This window comes from Cannabis sativa, chromosome 1 (genome assembly GCF_029168945.1).
Source record: "Cannabis sativa cultivar Pink pepper isolate KNU-18-1 chromosome 1, ASM2916894v1, whole genome shotgun sequence".
NCBI classification, from domain to species: Eukaryota; Viridiplantae; Streptophyta; class Magnoliopsida; order Rosales; family Cannabaceae; genus Cannabis; species Cannabis sativa.
This window is the reverse complement of record NC_083601.1, coordinates 8,236,472-8,257,680: the sequence shown is the minus strand read 5'-3', so window position 1 is coordinate 8,257,680 and position 21,209 is coordinate 8,236,472. Positions and strand designations below refer to the sequence as shown.

At 27.6% G+C, this 21,209-nt stretch overlaps 1 protein-coding gene and 1 long non-coding RNA gene across 3 annotated transcripts; both read right to left on the bottom strand.

Annotated features, from left to right (window-relative positions):
* Nucleotides 1-3,258: 3,258 nt before the first annotated feature.
* LOC115707175 (guanylyl cyclase 1) lies at nucleotides 3,259-9,082 on the bottom strand. 2 transcript variants are annotated; one of them, XM_061103422.1, is made up of 11 exons: nucleotides 8,778-9,082; nucleotides 8,584-8,610; nucleotides 7,880-8,174; nucleotides 7,613-7,737; nucleotides 6,528-6,639; nucleotides 5,406-5,480; nucleotides 5,195-5,283; nucleotides 5,000-5,061; nucleotides 4,278-4,350; nucleotides 3,989-4,064; nucleotides 3,259-3,617 (listed from the first exon to the last, which is right to left on the bottom strand). In XM_061103422.1, exons 3-11 carry the CDS (start codon nucleotides 8,042-8,044, stop codon nucleotides 3,522-3,524), a joined length of 873 nt encoding a protein of 290 aa, XP_060959405.1. In that variant the 5' UTR covers nucleotides 8,045-8,174; nucleotides 8,584-8,610; nucleotides 8,778-9,082; the 3' UTR covers nucleotides 3,259-3,521. The 2 variants fall into 2 exon arrangements, with proteins under 2 accessions (XP_060959405.1, XP_060959400.1); XM_061103417.1 differs by lacking the exon at nucleotides 8,584-8,610.
* Nucleotides 9,083-13,300: 4,218 nt separating this feature from the next.
* LOC115714480 (uncharacterized) lies at nucleotides 13,301-15,404 on the bottom strand. Its single transcript, XR_009684213.1, has 3 exons — nucleotides 15,218-15,404; nucleotides 13,725-15,003; nucleotides 13,301-13,407 (listed from the first exon to the last, which is right to left on the bottom strand). It is a non-coding gene; the product is annotated as an uncharacterized LOC115714480 (long non-coding RNA).
* Between the last annotated feature and the right edge of the window lie 5,805 nt (nucleotides 15,405-21,209).

Genomic DNA, 21,209 nt, shown 5'->3' with positions numbered 1-21,209 from the left:
GTTATTATATTCCGCTGCAATCAATGTAAGATTTTCTTAAACCCTTATGTGTTTATTTCATTGTTTTAAAGAATTCATATTTAGGATGTTAATCAACATACTTGTTAGTAAATTTAGATCCTGGTAAAATATTCCCAATATTTTTCTCTTATCTCACTAATAGTTTATAGAGGTAAAGTCAACTCTAAGATTTAGTGAGTCTTAGAAGAAAAAAAGAGTGGGGGAGTATCTAAAGTATTTCTATTTGTTTTTCTCTTATCTCACTAGCTAATAGTTTGTATAAGTAAAGTCGATCTTGACATTGGGTGGACCTTACAAGAAAAAGGGGAGGGGGGAGGAGGGGGGAGGGGGGAGGGGGGAGCATTTTCATTCGATTTTTTAATCAGGCTTAGCGTACTTTAGTCCAAAATCTGTATAGAATTAGAATCAAAATAAATTATTACTTGCCATTATAAAAGAAATAATAACAAGAGATAAATTATGAATATCAATTGTGGTATTTGTTATTATAACATGAATAAGTATCAGCTTGTGGTATCAATTATGATCACATTAATCATGTCAACACAATATTGAGGTATAAAGTTTGATTTTTTTTTTCTTTTGACATAAAATTTGAATTTTAAACTGCTTACATATATAATATTCTATTTTCTTCAAGTGATGGAGACTGTAATTTGCTGCGAATTATATATATATATTATAATATATATATAGAGAGAGAGAGAGAGAGAGAGAGAGAGAGAGAGAGAGAGAGAGAGAGAGATATGACAACTAATTAAGCAAGGACTTCCATTTATTCAATGTGTATCTTCGATCGGTAGCTTGCTATTAATTATTTGTTTAAATTTTTGGTAGTTTTTTTAAGCTGCAAAAAATATATTCAACACCTAATTTTTTGTTGAAGTTGTTGCCAATGCCATATATAGAGTTGTAATTGGTCGGTATTTACTACAATGATATTAATATATGCTAACATTCAATAAATCTATACCTAATTAACAATTGTGTACAAATTATCTCCTAACATGTTACCCCCTCAATCATGCGTCCATGCATGCATGTCTTTTTTAGGTTTTGCTTTTAAAGTGTGTCTTCATCTATAAGTAAATTTTCTTTTTCTTTAAAATAATCTAATCAAATAGAAATTTATAAAGCATGAAAGATTCTTAAGCATTACAATCATAATAAGTTGCATCGTGCTACATAAGGAACAACTCACATGCAGACATTCTTGCATTTATTGCCATCTACCGTAACATGATGACTCACCATTAGCTCCAATAACATTTTTCTCTTTATTATATTTTCAAAAAGTCATGTGAAGTTAATTTTTCTTTTGTAAAAAAAAATCAAGGATAATTTAAATGAAACAATGTAATACATATTATATAACTAGTGTACAAAAAATATGAACTAGAACTTAACAAGTAGAATACAATTCTAGCTAAGGTGTGCAATGTCTCTTTGTTGTGTATTCAAAATTATAAACACTTTAAATATTTGAATTTGATCTAATGAATATGGGGTTTGTCAGAAATATTTGGCAGATTCGAACATTGTCATCCATGCTACAAATATACAAATGAAGGAATAAATTAATTTTAACTTCATCCATATTCAAAATTGGGTCATCTTATTGTCTTATAATATAGGAAATTCATGAAACAAAACTTAAATAAACAATTAAAATGATTCTTTTTTCTTTTTGTTGAATTAAAAAATTAAAATGAAAATTTCGATGAATAATAGGGATATGGGGGACTAATCGCATTGAATCTAGACCTCATATATATAAATATATATACATATAATTGTAGGTAAAGTTTTAATTTGTATTGGATACATAAGGTGGTAATTAAGATTGGAACCTGACACAGAAAGAAGATAGCTATCTCATGTCTTGATCTTAATCGGTGCAGAAGATGACGTCGTCTTATGTGCTTCCACGTTGTGACTTTGTATACATAAATAAATATATGTATTTATAATTACTTTAATAATTTGTGAGATTGTGGCTTAGTCATGGTCTTTATGGGCTTCTACTACTACTTCTACCAATACCACTGCACCCTCATTATTCTTCGTGACTTCATTAATTAGTCCCTAAAATATAATCAATAATTAACACGAGTAATATGTACGTACATCCAAAACAAAACAATCCTAAAAATGCAATGCAAGTATCTATAAGCCAGCTAGCAGATCGCAGTATAAATATATATATTTTTTTGTTAAGGCCATGATAATTTGCAGTGTGTTTGCCACACAAGTTTTAAATAGCTGAAAATTAATAGCACTTGTCTTACTTACACTGACAAAGATATTTATTTGGGAATTGTGATAATTGCTAGTGTGGATAAAATAAAAATAGGACTATTTATAGAAACACAGTTGACAGACAAATGAGAAAATAAAAAACTGAGATGATTATTAATGCTAACCAGCTATTTAATATCTCCTCTTTTAGAGTGTTAAGGGAAGAAAGACATTTTCCCCTTGTTCTATGGGAAAAGAGTTTGTGGTGTCGGGATCTTTGTTGTTGTGGAATGTAAATTCTTGGAACTCAAAAACCAGTTTCCACTTCCAACTCACCACAACTCAGTTTTCAAAGGCCATGGATGGGTGGCTCTACTTTCCCCAAAAAAATAAGATGATAAATAAACAATAGTTATATTAACCAAAACCCAACTTCCGACAACTACTACATGCCACTTATAATTTAAAATAATGTGTTTATGATTTGTTTAGACTTCATTAATCTTAAATTAATGCATTGTTCACCTCCACGAATTCGTGTTACATGGTTGAATTCTGTGCTTATTAAAATGGCATGACTGTCTAGTAAAGAGTAACCTTAAAACAAGGACGCAATGCTCCCACTCTCTCTTGGTAGAATTGCCAGATCACAAGTACACGTGCAAGGTAGGACAGTAAGGAATGCTTGTATGTAATGTATGTACACTCTAATAATTAATATAAGGCTTAAAATAGGGACTAGTCACACGAAGTCTCCATGAAATATGATTAAGATTATTAAACAACCGTGGGGTCACTCAACTCACATTCAAGATTTTTGACAAGGGTTTCATGAACTAAATAAATTCAACTTTGAGACTCACACAAACACAAAGATGAGGATAAATAATGGCTGCGCTACTGCTTCAACTTCAATTACATGTTTCATGCCTTGTGTATTAAAGCAACCCATACCACCCATTTACAGGAAAATGCTAGAAAAGTTGGGAAACACAACCATGACCTAAAACAAATCTTAATTTTATTAAGAATAAAATGTTACAAGAACAGCAGAATTTGATAGATTACATTATTGAAAGAATATACAGAGCATCTATATAGTATAGTTATCTATAACTCTCTTTCAAGCACAAAACCAAATGAATGCTATGCATGGTTGATGCTGGGAAAAGATATTATTCCTTAATGTACAAAACTACACTCTATCAGTTTGTAATATCAATATTATACACAGTATGTAGGTCATGAGTAGTCATGACACCTCAAATCTGGCAGAATGAACCGACTTTTACATGGGGAGAAAGTTGTAGAGATGGGCTGATCCTTATTCTCTTACGATCAATCTCGTCCAATGAAATCTACATGAATATACCATACGAGTTAAAAGTGATTATCAATAAAAAGAATTACCACATGCCCCTTTACAAGCTTTCTTTACTTCAGAAAAATATTGGAAGTATTATGGTGAATTATTAGTACTTTTAACATGAAGCATTATGGTGAATTATTAATGTACTTTTAACATGATCTACCTGCTGCTGCAATTAGTTTGAATTTGGGTGATTGAATTTCAGAAAGTTAGAATACATTATTGCTCGGAGAAGTTGGAGCTTCTAAGACACCATTTACCAAACATATATATTTGTATTACCAATCACCACTTTCACTTTGAACTTAAAAGATCAGAAAAAATTTAAAAGTTGGGAATATAAGTTGAATTATCAATTACCAAGAGAAGATCCTCATCAGTACCGAAGGATTTCCGGGCTTCCTCAAGGCAATCTGAAGAGATCTTAATATGTTTCCTGCACCATTAGAATTCGTCACTAAAAAAAATAAGCAGAATAAATTATAAAGAACAATTAAGAATGTTCGAAAAGTTTATGCATGAACAACTGAAGGGTTTTTGTTTTTAAAAGTCAACAACCAGATACTTAAATTCTTCAGAACATTTTACCATTCCAAGTAGATTTTGGATTAATAGAAAGGATGCAACCATGAAATACATGAGATATTACCTAGAACTGGCAGGATCTCTAATCTCAAACTCATCTGTTTCGGTGTCGTAGCCACATATAATCACATAGTGGCCTATAAAAGAAAAGAGAATTTCTGATGAGTATCATTTATCATGACTCAAGCCTAATTGAAGGAAACAATCAAAGACAAATTACATATAGTTAAGAAAAAAACAGTGATGAACTAAAAATACAGCAGGTCCTAATCAAAGAATAAGATCAAAGAAAAGGGAAGGTCCCATTCCCATTACTATACGGTGAAGATTGAAAAATGGCAAATAAATGAAATGTGACAGAAATAGCTGAGAATCATAGAATAAAAATTACTAGATTCCCAAGATAATGGACCCAAGTTCTAAAATGGGGCTCTCTGCCTAAACCCTATAATATTTGTAGGAAACTCAAGCCACAGGCCTAATGGGAGAAAATCACAGGTCTGCTGTTTGAGCTACCCGTCATTGGATAAGCCAAACTGATCTTTTGAACAATCAGCACAAAGCACACTAATTACAAAATTAGCCAAATGTGGAGTCTCAAAGAGAAAGGCAAATTAACATTCAGACAATTAGATATCATAAAGTGCAAGGTCAAGAAAATATCACTTCAAAAAGTACAAGTCAGCAATTGCAATCAAATGGTACAGCAGTACAATTTCAGTACCCTCAGTCTCAATAAGGCATGTTACAGTACATCTATAAACGAAAACAAGAAATGTTGCTAACCAGTGTATCCAGAATTGATGTCACTGATGTCTGAGATAAATACATCCTTCAGCCAAGACCGACTAGAGCACAAAATTTTGAAGCTATAATCAGAACTTGCCAGTATATATACATTATTATTAGAAATATTGGAGATTTTACAGTCGCCCAAGACCCAAAATAAAAAGATAAGAGGATATTATAAGAAAATTAGACCTCAATTTGTATTGGTCAACTAAAGCAATGGCGATATATTCCCCAGACAATATCAGAAGAGAAATTTCTTCTATGCTGAGTGACCTGCACTGTGAGAGAAAAAAAAATTTCCCCAATGGAAGAGAATATTATATGTAGGCAAAAAATACGACAAAATTTATGAAAATACTAGGTCTGTTCATATTTCTTACTACAAATATATGGTACATACTTGTATGTTAATTCCAGCTTCCAGTGATTTTTTAAATAACATATCCACTCGTATCAGATCATTAGGTAATTGCTCCTACACCATATTCAAACTGAATTTTTGAGTATTATGAAGATGAGAAAATCTAATAAGTACATCAAGTATATTAACACAAGAATTAAGAAAAATAAAATTCATACAATTCATACCAAATTAACAACCAAGGCTGAACACGAAACAAAATGAAATAGGTATCTAATGCATAGAAACCAAGGTTCTACTGAGTTAAATGTATGCAGTAAGTCGGTGGAGCCAGAAGATACATGTATTTGAGAAAGAAAATGTTAGTTATGGGAGTTGGGTACCCAAATTAACTTCTTAATTAATAGGTCTATATTTGGATAAATATAATAGGAGTTTACAATGGTTTGGGTAATTACCAATTTGTACTAATGGCGTCTTGTTGGGTATAGGAGTTCTAGTTTGTATTTTGTAAAATCTCCTGTGGATGTAGTATGTAATTTTGCTAAATTGTGTAAAATAGTGCGTGCCTATCGTGCGTGTGTGTGTTATGCTTGATGCAGTATATAGAGGGAGGGCTCATTTTCCCCAATTGGCATTAGAACCAAGTTATGGATATTACAGCAAAGCTGGTGACAGATATCATGATTTAGCCAATGTTTAGAACTTTACATGACTAAAGGTATAGATTTTTGTAGTGTCGATAGGGATACAAAGGAGAGGAAGTGTTAGAGTGAATTCTAAAGTAGTGTTTTGAGCACACATAGTTATGCACTGAGGGAAATTCACGGTTATAACATGATAGTCAAGCAATCAAAGAATACATAGTCTAGATGAGAAAAGAGTATAACATGTGCCTATGGAGTCGCATGATGTTGATGACTTTGAGACTTTAACCATGACTACATGGCATAATATTATAATAATGATGATACACTCCATGGTTTTATAGACTTGTGATGTAGAAGAAAAACAAGATTTAAGGAGAAAAAATTCAGGCCATCTGATTATGCTCTTGCTAGGTAATGTATCTTTGACATAGCTCTTAAAGCTTCTTACAAGAGTATTTTACTAAACCACGACACAGCCACTAAAAAAGAGTAGCGATAATGAGTGAATCACCTTGTAAAATGTTTCAACAGAATAATTTGGGTTTGCTCCAAATGTTACTGTGTAGTAGGAAAAACTAACAGAAAACTTCTGCAATAGGTATGCCAGATCAACGGTCCAAATGCTGCACACAAAATATCAATAATGAGATCTGCGAGAACTTGTTGATACCAGCTTCTATCTAAAACCGATCAATAGGTCAGTGAATATCTAAACACACTCAAAAAAAAAAAAAAATGCATTCAATCTACTTGAGAAGCAAGAAAATAAAAACAAGCTTATTTGTTGTTCACTAGTTCTTTTTGCTCGCTAAATAGTTCTGGAGCTAACTCACACAACATGCATAAGCTATGACATGCTTCTAATGCAAAATTTACTTTTAAGGACCTTTAACTTATAAAAAATTCCCAATATTCAAGGTGATCCTACCTTTAAACCCACTTCATAGAAGAATCTAGACTCATGTTATGCCATGATGGAAGACAGCAATTGGGAAATGGCAATGATAGGTGTTAGGCTGTCAGCTATAGACAAGTGGACATTTAAACATACATAAGTACATATGTATATAAACAGAGAGGGAGAGAGATCTCAACACAGAAACGAGATATATAACCTACGCTTTCCATCATCAAATCAATTACAAAGAACTTACATTTTCTACCTTGAAAGAAGCAGCCTAATTTAAACTGGAGTATCTATTGTCTATAACATGTAATATAATTATAACAATGTCTATACTGAGGATAACTAACGATACATCCATAGGATAAGAAACATAAATACTGATGAAGTAAGATAAGTTAATAAAAGCTTCTATCCTCCAAGTCTCAAACCTTTCAAAACGGTTTAAAAGTTTCAGTACATATGCCAAAATTAGAAGTTAAGTAGAAAACTATATCCAACAATAAAAAATATTCAGTTAGCAACACAATCATGAATTAAGGATTTTTGACTAACGGACCAGAGAACTGAGTTTTAAGGTTTCTACACATACTTCCTCCACCAATTTCTGGCTTACCCAACTCTGGAAAATCAACCAGCTATATTAGAACTTATTTATTGAAATGAAGTTCAAAATAGAAAGGAAACAACACCTTGTTGTGCAACATAGCTCTGCCAACGACTCGATGCTGTGAACATTGATGCTAAAGGTTCTGAAAACCATCAGAACACAAGCGAGCCCACAATCCCAAGAATATAACTGATTTACATGCGGAACCTATAAGCAGCATAGCACCTTACTCAATTAAAACATGTGTTACAATCCATATTAACATTCCATAATATTGAACAAGAAAAAGTTAATAGCCACTATACAGGGTATCATTCAGAAAGATAAAGGCAGAATCACTGGTACTCACATCAACAATATACGAACTAGGCAAAACAGAAACAGAGCATTTTCCATTGGTAGATAACTTCTCATGTGGGTAGGATTCTAAGAAACTTGAACGTTCTCTCTTTGATAATGCTGCTTCCTCTTCTGCCTTAAGATTCTTATTAAACAGAATATATAAAGGCCACATGAGTGACAAACTTAACTGTAGTGTTGACACTTCGGAACTTGTAAACACAATTTCAGATGCTGTTTTATCTCAACACGTATTGTTTGGAGAATTTCCCAAATAGTGTTTGAAACGTCTTTAGCATCAGAACCTATTGCAATTTCAATAGAAAAAAGAAATAAGGTTTCTCCATTTTTGAATGTGCAATGCTGTGAGCATAACAATTCCATTTAATTCAAGTCATATTCTATTTCATTCAACAAACAACACCCCATCGCTTTTCTTGCATTCAATAGAACCAAAGCTTGTACCTTTATGCCAGAAAAATATGTAATAACTTAAAAAAGCAGGGAAACTTTTAACAAGTGTAATTGAAAATTTACAACATAGAGCTGGGAAAAGAAAAGATTACTAAATTGATCAATAAGCCCAAGATCAATAAAAATAAAACTAATCACCAACAAACAATTCTCAAACAGATTATCCAACCAAATAGTAAAGATAACAAGAAAGAGATGAAAAGATCATAACAAATGGAACAAATTAGCATTAATAATAACCAGGAATCTTTACACCCTCGCCAAATCCTACATGCCCAGATAGAGTTTTGGATCAAAAACCAAAAATTCAAATCCAAAATAACAAACCCATACATATAGATATATAAAAGAAAAAGAAATAAATAGGAAAAAAGAAAACATGTATAGCGCATGAGTATTAGGAAAAATGAAAGAATGGAAAGAAATATTCATACCTTTTTAGTGGGAAAGAAAAGAAGAGTTAGTTGTACAGAATGAGTTCAAAGGCTTTCATTTATTCTTTTTCGTTCTACAAATTTCTGAAGAAAAAGGTTTCGGAATTATTCGGATGATGGAAGCTTATTGGGTGGATCGTGGTTAGCTTTGGTTGTTCGCCTACCTGTCCCAAGTCAAATTCCTGCTTTCTTTATTACTTTTCCGTTCGCTCTTTCAAAGATTTTACGTTTATTTTTAATTTTTATTTTATTTAGCGGTGATTCTGATAAGTTGTTTCCATTTCTTCAGATAAGTTCTCTTTTTTTTTAATAGATAATAAAAAATTATAATACATACAAATTAATAAATATATATATATATACATAATAATTATTAATGAAAACTTTTAGTCAAAATCTACCAATTATATCAAAGAGAAAACTACAATTAATGTCATTTATTTAAAAAAAATATTAAAAAGTTAAAATTTAAAAAATTAATATAAGGTAAGAATAAATAAATTAATATAAGTTAAATATGAGAATAAATATAGACTAAAAAATTGGAAAAAAAATAATATATTGTACAATAAACAGCTCATCAGCTCCTCAATTTTGAATAGTATGAAAAGATCAAAAGAATTAATCGATAAAGTAATTGCTAAAAAGTTGACTTATAATACAAATAAAATTAATTTCTTCCAAAATAATAATAATAATAATAACTAATTATTAAGTAATTAATGTAGAAAATCTACTTTCTCAAAAAAAAAAACGTAGAAAATCTATAACGTGAAATGCGGCTATCACCGCCAATATTTCAGCTTCCTCACACCTCCGACACGGCAGCGCTTTTAGTAAGTTCTTTAGCAAACGAGACTCCATTTTCTTAAGTCTAACCATCACAACACCTCAAAAGCCCAAAGAGAATATCTTCTCCGACATAGAATTCCACAGGAAAATTTGGAGTTGGTGAAATAATGGCTTAGAAATTAGCTGTCTCAAATATGAAGCTTCGAACTCATTGTAGCCTGAAATGTTAAGTATCATAGCCTGATGTAAAGTAATCTCTTAAGAAGACATGGTTGAACAATTCCTAAAATCAGTATTACTTAAACAGTAACTTAAAGGAACATTAGTAAAAAGGTGATAAAGAAAATCCAACAAAGCCAATATAAGAAACAAAAAATAGTAAAATAAAATAAAAAGTAAAAAATATAATGAAAACTTATGGATGATTATGATTTGATTCATCGCATTTGTACAGAACACCGAAGCTATATGAACGTTGGCTGATATTCATCCACGGTGGCAGGAGTGATTTTTCAGTCGTTGAATGGATAAGAGGCTATACAACTAAGACTCTGAGTTTTCATAATACATTATTATTTCACTTGTACTGGAAGTATTATTGATTAATTTACAATAATACTTGTTGTGAATTACTCTATTATTTTAATAAGCTTAAAATAGCATTATTATTTTAATTTCATAATTTGTCACTTATATTGAAACCATTATTTTCATTTTTATAATATTCTTACAATGATACATTTTTTATATTATTTTATTATGAAGATTAGTTAAGGAAATAATTATATATTTAACATATTTACACAAAAAAAAATACATATTTTTATTCGAAGAAAAGAAAAATACTGTTACAAATTTACAACATGTTATATGGGAAAAAATAAAACATGTGAATGAAAGTAATGACCCAGGGTAGAAATTGTGTATGTATCTCATTATTTCACAAAACTAAATCTTCAACAGACCCAATCTCTCAACACTTCACACTTCTTGGAACAACCTTAGAGTCTTGCTATTTAGTTGAAATCACTGCACAAAATATGAATAATTAGTCATTATTATATATATATATATATATATATATATATATACGTACTAAGAAACATCCCGACTTCATGCGGATATATAAAATATTTTAAATTATATATAAAAAAATAAATTGTGTATTGTAATTAATAATAATTACTTAGTAAAATTATATTAAAATTTTTATTTTAATATTAAAAAATTTGTGACATAAATACTTAAAATATTAAATTTATTGCTAATAAATACCGAAAATCGAGAAATAGTAGCATAAATATTCATTTATGATTTAATTTTTATTCTGATGTGTGTGTGTTAAGTTCTGGGTTTGAATTTTATTGTATGTGCTTTTAATGTTTAAGTTTTAGTGTTTTGCTGGAGTTCTAATGTTTAAGTTTGTGTTTATGAAATCTGTTTTTTTATTTATTTATTTTTATAGATTTTGAGAACTTAAAATTTGATGTTGTTTCTATTGATTATTGGGATTGAGAGTTTGATTTTTCATACGGGAATTAAAATTTGTCTTTTCATTTCATTAATTGAAAAATATTAGTGGAAAGTTTATGGAATACTTGACATTAAAGTTATCATTTCAAAAAATGATGTAAAGTAGGCTTTTGTTAAAAATTAATTAATATTCTTTAATAAAAAATTTAAACATGGTAAAAAGCAATTAAAATATTATTTTAAGTATCATATACACCTGATTCTTTTATTATTATTATTATTATTATTATTGTTATTGTTATTATTATTTTTATTTTATCTTATTTTTAAAAAAAAAACCAAAAACTTACACATTAGAGTCATTATACTTTATGTTTTAATATTTTTTTTGGAATTTATTTTTTATTTTCTAATTTTTTAAAATATTTTGTATTTTTATAGAAAAATATTAAAAAAAAATAGCAAAAATCAATTTGTAGATTTATGCTTTTTATAGAAAAATTATTAAAATAATAGTAAAATATCAATTTATAGATTTATGCTTTAATAAAATATTAAAATTGAAAGAATTAAGGAGATAAGAGAAAAATAATTTAGAGTGATTTTAGAATATATTGATTATAATAGATATTTATAATAGTAAAAAAAATCATAACTGCACGTGTGTAGTTTTTTTTTCAATTTAAATTTTTATTTTTTAATTAATTAGTAACATAATATTATAAAATTAATAATATATATAATTATTTTTTAAAAAATATCATTTAAAAAAAATAATAACTACACGTGTAGTTTTTTCTCATTTAAATTTTTATTTTTTAATTAATTAATAACACATTATTATAAACTTAAAAATATATATATATTAATTTTTTGAAAAAAAAAATATCCTTTTTAAACAAAAAAAAAAATCAAAATGTGATAATTGATTTAAATTTAGAGTTATGATATATATATAAAATATATTTTAGATTAATTGATATTTATAAATTAATAAAAAATTAAAAAATTGGAGAATTAGGGAGAGAAGAGATAATGCTGTTTGAAATGATTTTAAACCGCCACGTCATCGCCTCATACTTCTCCTTTAGATAGATATATATTATTTTATTTACACTTGTTACATAATATTATATGACATATATTAATTGCTTGATAGTAATTTTTGCACACTCATTAATTTTTTACTTGATGTCAGTTCAAAAGGTATTGATTCTTCATTTACGATTTTGTTATTTTGTTCAAAAATCGTTAATTAATTGCTTAAATTTTTATATTTATCTGTTTATCTACTTTTTTTTAAGAAATCCACATGGTATAATTTAGCTGAAAAAAATGAATAAATAAATAAAGAGAAGAAAAAAATGCGGTAAGTAAAATGAAAAAAAAAAAAAGAAGAAAGAGTATAGTATTTCTAATAATGAAAATCGACATTAAAATAGTATAATAAGATAAATGTATAGGAATAATTTATAAATAATATAATAATTAAATTACATAAAATTAAGGCCAGTATAATCAAGTAGAAAAAGAACAAAAACACGTATTTTACTGATCGGACCTTAAACTTCATATATCATGATACCTAAGAATATTATCAATAATAGCTAAAAAAATATAGAAAATGAGACTTTAAAGGTTTGAATTTTCTTACTTTGATATTCAAAGTCTTTTTCATATTTTTCACATATTTATATTGCTATAATGCTTTATTGCTTGATCTAAGTGATAATAATAAAAATTTAAAACAACCGTTAAAAAAAATAAAAGAATAAATATATAAATAGATAAAAGTATTTGAAGCAAATTTAAATAAATATATAGATATATAAATATTAAGGGAATTCAAAATGAAATATGCTATTAACATTGAAAAAATAAATTAAATCGGTAGACTTGATTATGAAATTATAGAATAAATATAATTATATTTATATAATTTTACTACCATACATATAGTTATGAAAAAATTTGTTAACAAATTACATGTATATTTAAATTAATATTATTATTGACAAATAATTAATTTTATAATTATATAGATACTTTTAAGTTCAAAAACTCTATATAATTCTAATTTTATTCTTAATTAGTATTCAAATATTTAGTATCAGTTCAAATATTAATAGGATTTGTTTTATTATTATTTTATTATATATAAATAATATTTTATTATTTTATTAAATAAAAATTGAAAATCACCCATGAATTTCTCATAAACCAAGAATTTCAGTTATATAGGCACACTTTATATAGAATAGATATTACCAAAAAAAAGTTTGTAAATATAGTTTCCTTTATTGTCCATATAAGTCTACTACATCAATATCATATTATCATGGTGCTTCTTGTGCAAACTTGGTTCCTACAAAGTTCAGAACTGATCAGAATTTAACCATTTTGCAGCATCTAGGCATGCAATAATGATGTTATTATGTACCTAAGAAATCTTGATAGGACAAAATCTAACACCATGAATTTAATGCTCAAACCTAGTAAAAGGCAACATAGTGACAACAAGCCTAGTAAAAGCGTGTAGTGTTTACACAATAACAGTGTCCAGTAAACATACTACTTGAAATTATGTTAAAAATAAAGAAAGCTTAAAGAAGAAACACAGTAACAACTAGTTTACATATGCCAATGTATGTTGGAACTATATGACAGTTTCTGTAATCTTACCATAACTGGAGAAGTTTGTGATTGTTCCATCTTGGTGTCTCCCCATGCTAATTCACTAACCCTTTCAGAGAATTCCTCCTATCCCTCCCACCAGCACCCAAATCTCAGTCAACCAACTTCTTCCCTTGAAAAACTTCAAAGCTTGGCTGGCAGACCACAACAGAGAATTCTTCAGTAAAAAAGACCATACCAGGGAGTTCTTGTTCACCCAACATTCAGTTTTTGCATATATAACTAGAGAGATATATTCTCCATAATGGACCCTGTGAAGAACATATGAACTTGGGAACGTGCCACTTGTAGTTGGAACAAACAATGAATAAGCTCAATGTACTAATACAGTTCATTTTGGCAAGCTGATGATTTATGACACAATTACAGTAACAACTCACAATATACATGACCAAGTATTTTAGCAAAACCACAGACACATATAAACTCTCACAACCATTTACATATCTAAAACTACACGTATTGAACTAGAATTAACCCTTTATTAATAAATTAAAAACAATAAAATACAATCAGTATTTTTTTCATAATATGACTATAGAACTAGAATTAACCCTTTATTACTAGCATATTTAGAAGAAAACTGAGCACCAAATCACCAAGATTAAACACGTGATAATTCCAGCAGCCTCCTGATGTTTGAATTAGGCAGAACTTTTACAAGATTAGACACATGATAATTCCAGCAGCTACTGAAAGTGAGGGATGTTCTCTTAAGCTGTCCAATATAAAAACTATAATGCTTACTAACAAGAACAATTTTGTTAGTGGTAGAACTAGAAAATTAGGAAAACCTTGGATTCTTATTGAGCCCTTCTTCATTGAAATTCAATCTGAGACAATACAAAAATGAAATAAATGAGAGATAGAAGGGGAAATTCTAAAGAATTCCCAATTTCACAAAACAGTTCACATCACCCTAAATTTCCTCTCTGATATATTACTCTTTAACAAACATTACCTAACCAAAATAACCACCATAACCGCTCAACTACTAACCTCTCTATGTGTACCAATATGCCCTGACTCTAAATCTTATTCTAAGCAATTTTATATATTGTGGATGTATATATCAAAGGACAAATATAAACATCCATTACAAGTACCCAAGAAGGGTGACTCAAATGGTTAGCCATGTAGTTTGCTCCCGCAAGTACGAGGGGTTCAAGTTTCTCTTAGGTACCTACATAGCAATTGATATAGTTTCAACTTCCCATAGGTTAGGCCTTCTGATCTTGTGAAACACTCCTTCCATGAAGTTGTTTGACTGCACACTCCAATCATCGCCAAAAATTGCGAAATATTAACAAATCGAATGAGAAGAAAATCCAATTGAATAAAAATTCAACACTAAATCTAGATTATATTGGTGAAATTATCAGTAGATTCCAATTAGACCGAATAAATTCAAAATTATAAACACAAAAATAGATATACATGTAATAATAGAATCATATTCAAGGAATTCAATGTAAATTTACCTTGATCATCGCAGAGAGAGAGAAGCGAGTACAGAGTGACAAATCAGATCCAATCCCAAAATGAGAACCTAGGTTCCCAAAATACCACTCCTTGGAGTGGGCTTGGCTTGGGCTCCTTTTCAATATTTTTGCCGTACTATCAATTTTCCCTCTTGAGTCGTTGAATGGATAAAATATATTTTGAAAACACGTTTAACTATTCACTAATTAATGACTTTTTCTTCCATAAAAAAAATCTTTTTTTTTCCTCAGAAATTTTTAATTTATTTTAATTAACGGAATCAATCAAAATTTATTTATTTATTTTTTCCTAAATACTAGAACTAATTTCTTGATATTTTGTTTTTAAATACATAAATCTAAAATAAAAATCTAAAGATATGCACCGTATTTGTTTAAATGTAAATTTTCGCTTAAAGTTTTTTTTTTTGTTTTTATTTTTTCTGAATCCTATTTACACTCAAACTTGGATATAATGGAACTATAAATAGATCATCAAGTGTTCAATGGTTGGAAAAAAAAAACTTAATTAATTGATCGTTCCAATTGTTTAGGAAAAAAAAAACAGAGAGGAGACAACCATGGATCATCATCGAGGTATGTGCTATATTTTGCATTTGTTATTTTTACTATTATGTGTAGTCTATATTAATTCATAATAATAAAAAGAGTAAAAGTTTCTAATATGTTTTTATTTTTTTAATTTTTTTAAGATTGGTCAGGACTTCCGAAACATATTCTAGAATTGATTTTGGGGAAAGTGGAGACATACATAGATTTTTCAAGATTTAGTAGTGTGTGTGTCTCGTGGCATTCTTTAGCCTTTAAAAACAAGTATACTAAACAAAACAAAATGTTGTCCCACCATTACCTTCCAATGCTTTTGGTTCCAAGTGAAGAAGAAGAAGATAGATGGAGTGTATACAATGTTATTGATACTCATGATCGCACCTATAATAATAATTTAAAGTTGAAGTCATCTTTATTATATGGCAAGTGTTTCAGCGGATCTTCTTTAGGTTGGTTAGTGGTTGTGAATGAAGACTACACTATAACACTTTATAAACCTTATTATTTTATATCATCATCATCTTCAAACCCAAAAACTACTACCCATGTAAACCTTCCGTGTTTGCTTCCTCGGCCTCTTTCTGATTATGATAATATTTTAGAAGAAGATTTTTATGATGTTAATATTTACGATGATAATCCAGAAGAATTTTATTATCAAGGAAGCGAGTATCACGTAAGCAAGGTTTTAATTACAGCTAGCCCATTAACCAATAATAAGAATAACATTATTCCAAACGATGAGTGCATTGTTGTTGTGATATATGGACACATGTGTGAATTGGCTTGCATTAGATATGGGAAAGACACAACATGGACAAAGATTATAGATGAGAAATTTTCTAAGGGATTTGAAGATGTCGCGCATTATAAAGGCAAGTTTTATGGTCTTACATTTGATGGAACACTTGTATCTTTTCAATACCCAAATCTAAATACTGGAATAACAACTTATATGAAGTTTGTTGCCCCAAATATTCGTAGCCTCGAAGGGATTTCAAGAAAGTATCTTGTGGTATCATCATGTGGTGGAGAGTTATTGAGTGTTGAAAGGTATATTTTTTTGAATGAAGATGGCTATGAACGCATTACCAAAAATTTTAGAGTTTTAAAACTCGATTTGGATGTGGATGGGGATGGAGGTGGTAAGTGGTTAGAAAAGAAAAGTCTTGGTGATATAGCTTTATTTGTTGGTGACAATTCAAGTATTGCAGTCTTGGCCTCTGAGTTCAATATTCAACCAAATTGTATATACTTTACTCATCATCATACTGGTCTGGCCACTAAAACCGCTCGTAATTGTGATTTAGGAGTATACAACCTCGAAAATCAAACTTTCAAGTTCAACTATAATTTACCCTCAACTATATTCCACATGATTTGCAAGCGACATCCAATTTGGATTGAACCACCTATCTCATCAACTAATTTTAATTAGTTATAAGTTACTTTTTTTTTTTGAAAGCAGTTATAAGTTAATTAGTTATAAGTTACTTTGTTTTTTTGAAAGCAATTATAAGTTAATTAATTGTAACGTTTGCCACTTTCTTAGATTAATGCACATTCATTTAATATATTTCTTAATTTTTTTTAATTAAACTTAATCTTTCTTAATACAGTACTTTTGAAAAAATTTCCGTGTGACAGTATTATTGTAAAAGTTAACCCAAATTCTGTAAGTTTTTTTTTTTTTTAAAAAAAAATATTTTTATGGGTTTTACTTTTTTATAGTTTTTATTTTTTTTTTTTTAAAAAATGACGTTTTTCGGAAGCTTATATAAATAACATAGTACAAATAATGCAACATAAAAAAAAATCAAAAAAAAAAACACCAACAACAACATAAACATAAACATATAAAATAACAATTCATATTTTTGTAAAAAAATAAAATTTCACAAGTCTATAATTTATTTTTTTAATAAAAAAAAAAACTGTAAATCAGTATTTTATAATTTGTTGTGTGGTTTTGGGTATTTATGAAAATATCCCTATGTCAAATGCCCAAAATGGCTCTTCCATGGGTTTTGGGCCAAAAATTGATAACAAAAGTTCCATAAAAAAGGGCCCGTGAAATCATGACAAAAATGTACATTTAACAAGCATTATGGTATTGTTAGAAAAAATAAAAAAAAAACAAAAACATAACATAGAAAATGAGAATTAAATAACAGTGAAAAGTTATGAAAATTACACTTGAGTTTTTGGAAATATGCATTTGTTAATGTTTCTATGGCTTATTTTTCAACTATTTAAAGACCATATTTTGAATAGTTCCCTTAAGAATTTCAAATTATTATCAAAATAGTTGAGCTCTCACAAAAATAAATAACACAGAGATATAATGACTTAATAAAAGTAGGATATGAATGTCACAAATTTTATTCTGAATGTCTTGCAATTTTGTTAATCTCTCTACATTAATTTACATGTTAGTTTTCCTCATAAAAATAAAATAAAATTACATGTTAGATTCGATGAGACTGATTCTGATAATGTGGCTATGTCTCTTTTCTTAATGTCCCCTTTTTTGTTACTCCTATTATTTTGGATATCTTTCACACTTTGTTTCCACTTGCTGATATTAGTTATTTTTCGTTATTCAAACTTGATAAGATTAAATTGATATATATGGCATAGAAACTTAATTACACTAAATATGACATTTTTTAAAAAAAACTTACAAATATAAGAAAAAGTCATGAGGAATGTCATAAAAAACTTTAAATTTGTGTTTTCTTTTATTTATTTTTTCTTTTTTAAAAAAATAAAATACTACAATAAATAAAAAATGATCTCAACTATAGATATTATTTTTTTTACCGAAATTAAACTTGTTTTTCTTTTTATTTAAACTACTATTTTTTTTCTTTGTTTTTTTGTTAAAAACTAATTATTTCATTAAAAGCAGCAGAAAAAAAAAAAAGAAAAACCAGTTTCATCAACATCATCCTGAAAAAAAAAACAATATAAAAAATTATAATCTAAAAATAATATAAACTTTAAAAATCAGTTTCATCAACATTGAAAGAAACTAATAATTTCATTAAAAGAATAAAAAAAATAGTTTCATTATATTATTAGAATTTTTTATCTAGTTACTTTTTTATTATTTTGTTTCTAAGTTCGAAACTTACACTTATATTTTGTTATTAAATTACTGGTATGCATTATGTGTTGTTTTGATTATATTTGTGATTAGTATTTTTTTTTTTGTATTTTTGTGTGTGTGTGTGTGTTTTTATTTGATTGTCTGATGAAATTGGTTTCAATTAATTTTATTATTAACATTTGTATTTTGTTATGATTTTTTATAACGTCAAAACTGGTTTCACAGGTTTAAACTGTTTTGTAATGGGGTTGCTCCATTTTTATGATATTATTGTATATTTTTTAGGTTGTATAAAACCAGTTTTATTATTATATGATATTTGAACAACAATTTTGATTTTATTTTAATTAATCAGTTTCTGACACACATATTATTTTATTATTTTCATAACTGGTTTTTTTAAGTAACTAGTTTTTATAACTGATTTTTTTTATTGTTGTTCATGTTTGAGTTTTATTCAATTTTTTATTAATTTATTTCAAGAAACTGGTTTTTATTTGTTTGTTTTTATTTTGGTTGGTTTACTAACTGGTTTCTCACATTCCAGTGTTTTTTTTTTTTTTGTTATTCTTTTATGGTTTTTTATTGTATTTTTGTCTCTTTAATTTTCTTTGTTTCTTTTTTTTTTCTCTTTGATTTTAATTTATGATTCTCTTTGTTATATTTGCTTCATATTGTATATTTAAATTAACTTTAATTTTTGAGCAAGCAAATAAAAAATTAAATGCCAAAATAAAGAATGAAGTTAGAAGTTTGATTATTAGGTATTGATATAAAATTTATATGTTCGAAACTGGTTTATAAATTTAGTATCGTTTGTAAAAGTTTAGTTATTAGGCATTGTGTATTTTTTATTATGTTATTGATGAAACTATTTTTTTTTTGCCTCTTTTAATGAAATAATTCGTTTCTTTTAATATTGAGGAAACTGGTTTTTAAAGTTAGTATCGTTTTTAGATTGTAATTTTTTTCATTATCTTGTTGATGAAACTATTTTTTTTATTCTTTAAATGAAATTATTAGTTCCTTCCAATGTTGATGAAACTAGTTTTTAAAGTTTGGATTCTTTTTAGATTATGATTTTTTATATTGTTTTTTTTTTTTCAGGATGATGCTGATGAAACTGGTTTTTTTTTCTGCTGTTTTTAATGGAATAATTAGTTTTTAACAAAAAAAATAACAAATAGTAGTTTAAATAAAAAACAAGTTTAATTTTTGAAAAAAAAAATGAAATATAAAAATGTACACTTATTATATATATTAAGAGAAAAATATTAAAAAAAAAAAAGAGACACAAAGAGAAATTAGAAAAAAAAATAGAGAGAGATAAGAGAAAGAAAGAAAAAAAAAGTAGCACCTGACTTAAAAATTGAGAAGAAAAAAGATAGTCAAAATTGACTAAAAATATATATAAAAAAGACAAAAATAAAAAACTTTTTGAAGCTTCAATAAGTAAAAAACAGTAAAAAAGAAAAAAAAAATTAAGAAAAGTATAAAAGTATAATGTTCTTGTCAAATTAAAAATGTAATGTTTGAAAATAAATGTAGTATTTGGTGTAAATTTTCCAAATAAAAAGAAACTCTTAAATGTAAATGTAAAATAAATTAAAAAAAAATAAAATTAATTAAGCTAAAAACAAAAACATAAAATATGAGATTGGATAATAAGTTTATAAAAATATGGCATATCAAATACCATAAAAAATCTTAAATGTGAAAAAATACCATAGAAGAGTGGCAAACCTATAAATGTCATATTTTTCTAATTTTTTTATGAAATCCCATATTTTATGTAACTTTCACTTTTTTCGTTGCTTTTGATTCAAACTTGATAAGATTAAATTGATATTTGTCATGTTTGGTACATTATATTACACTATACTATATTATATAATATTATATTGAATTATATTTTATACTGTATTTTCATATAATTATCTTTTGTTTTTTCATTGTATTTTTTATTATTTTTTTTCTAATGACTTGTGACATGAAGGTATGACATTTCCTTGCAAAACTATAATCAAACGAAAAAAAAATAATGAAAATATTTTGTTGTTTCTCTAGAGTCAGATCTGTATTTTTGTAGGAATCCTTAAATGATGATTATTGAGTGGTAGAATTTGAATGTTTTTCTGTAGGTATAAAGTCCGACCCATCTCTTCAATGGACTCATTTCCTTAGTGGTCCACACTCTTTCATGCAAATCCAAGATTCCTAATAAGTAATAAGTAATTTTTTTCTTCATAAAAAATAAAAAACAGAAAAATAGAAAAATCCAAGCTTCTAATTTTTACCTCCTCCTTCAAA

What these genes read in the sequence shown, in the direction of transcription:
- LOC115707175 (XM_061103422.1), bottom strand. Translation starts at nt 8,044, where the DNA reads ATGTGGCCTTTATATATTCTGTTTAATAAGAATCTTAAGGCAGAAGAG. An exon ending in GAGCTATGTTGCACAACAAG is followed by an intron (nt 6,640 to 7,612) that starts GTGTTGTTTCCT and finishes TTTTGTGTGCAG; the next exon opens with CATTTGGACCGTTGATCTGG. An exon ending in CTGATGAGGATCTTCTCTTG is followed by an intron (nt 3,618 to 3,988) that starts GTAATTGATAAT and finishes ATATTCATGTAG; the next exon opens with ATTTCATTGGACGAGATTGA.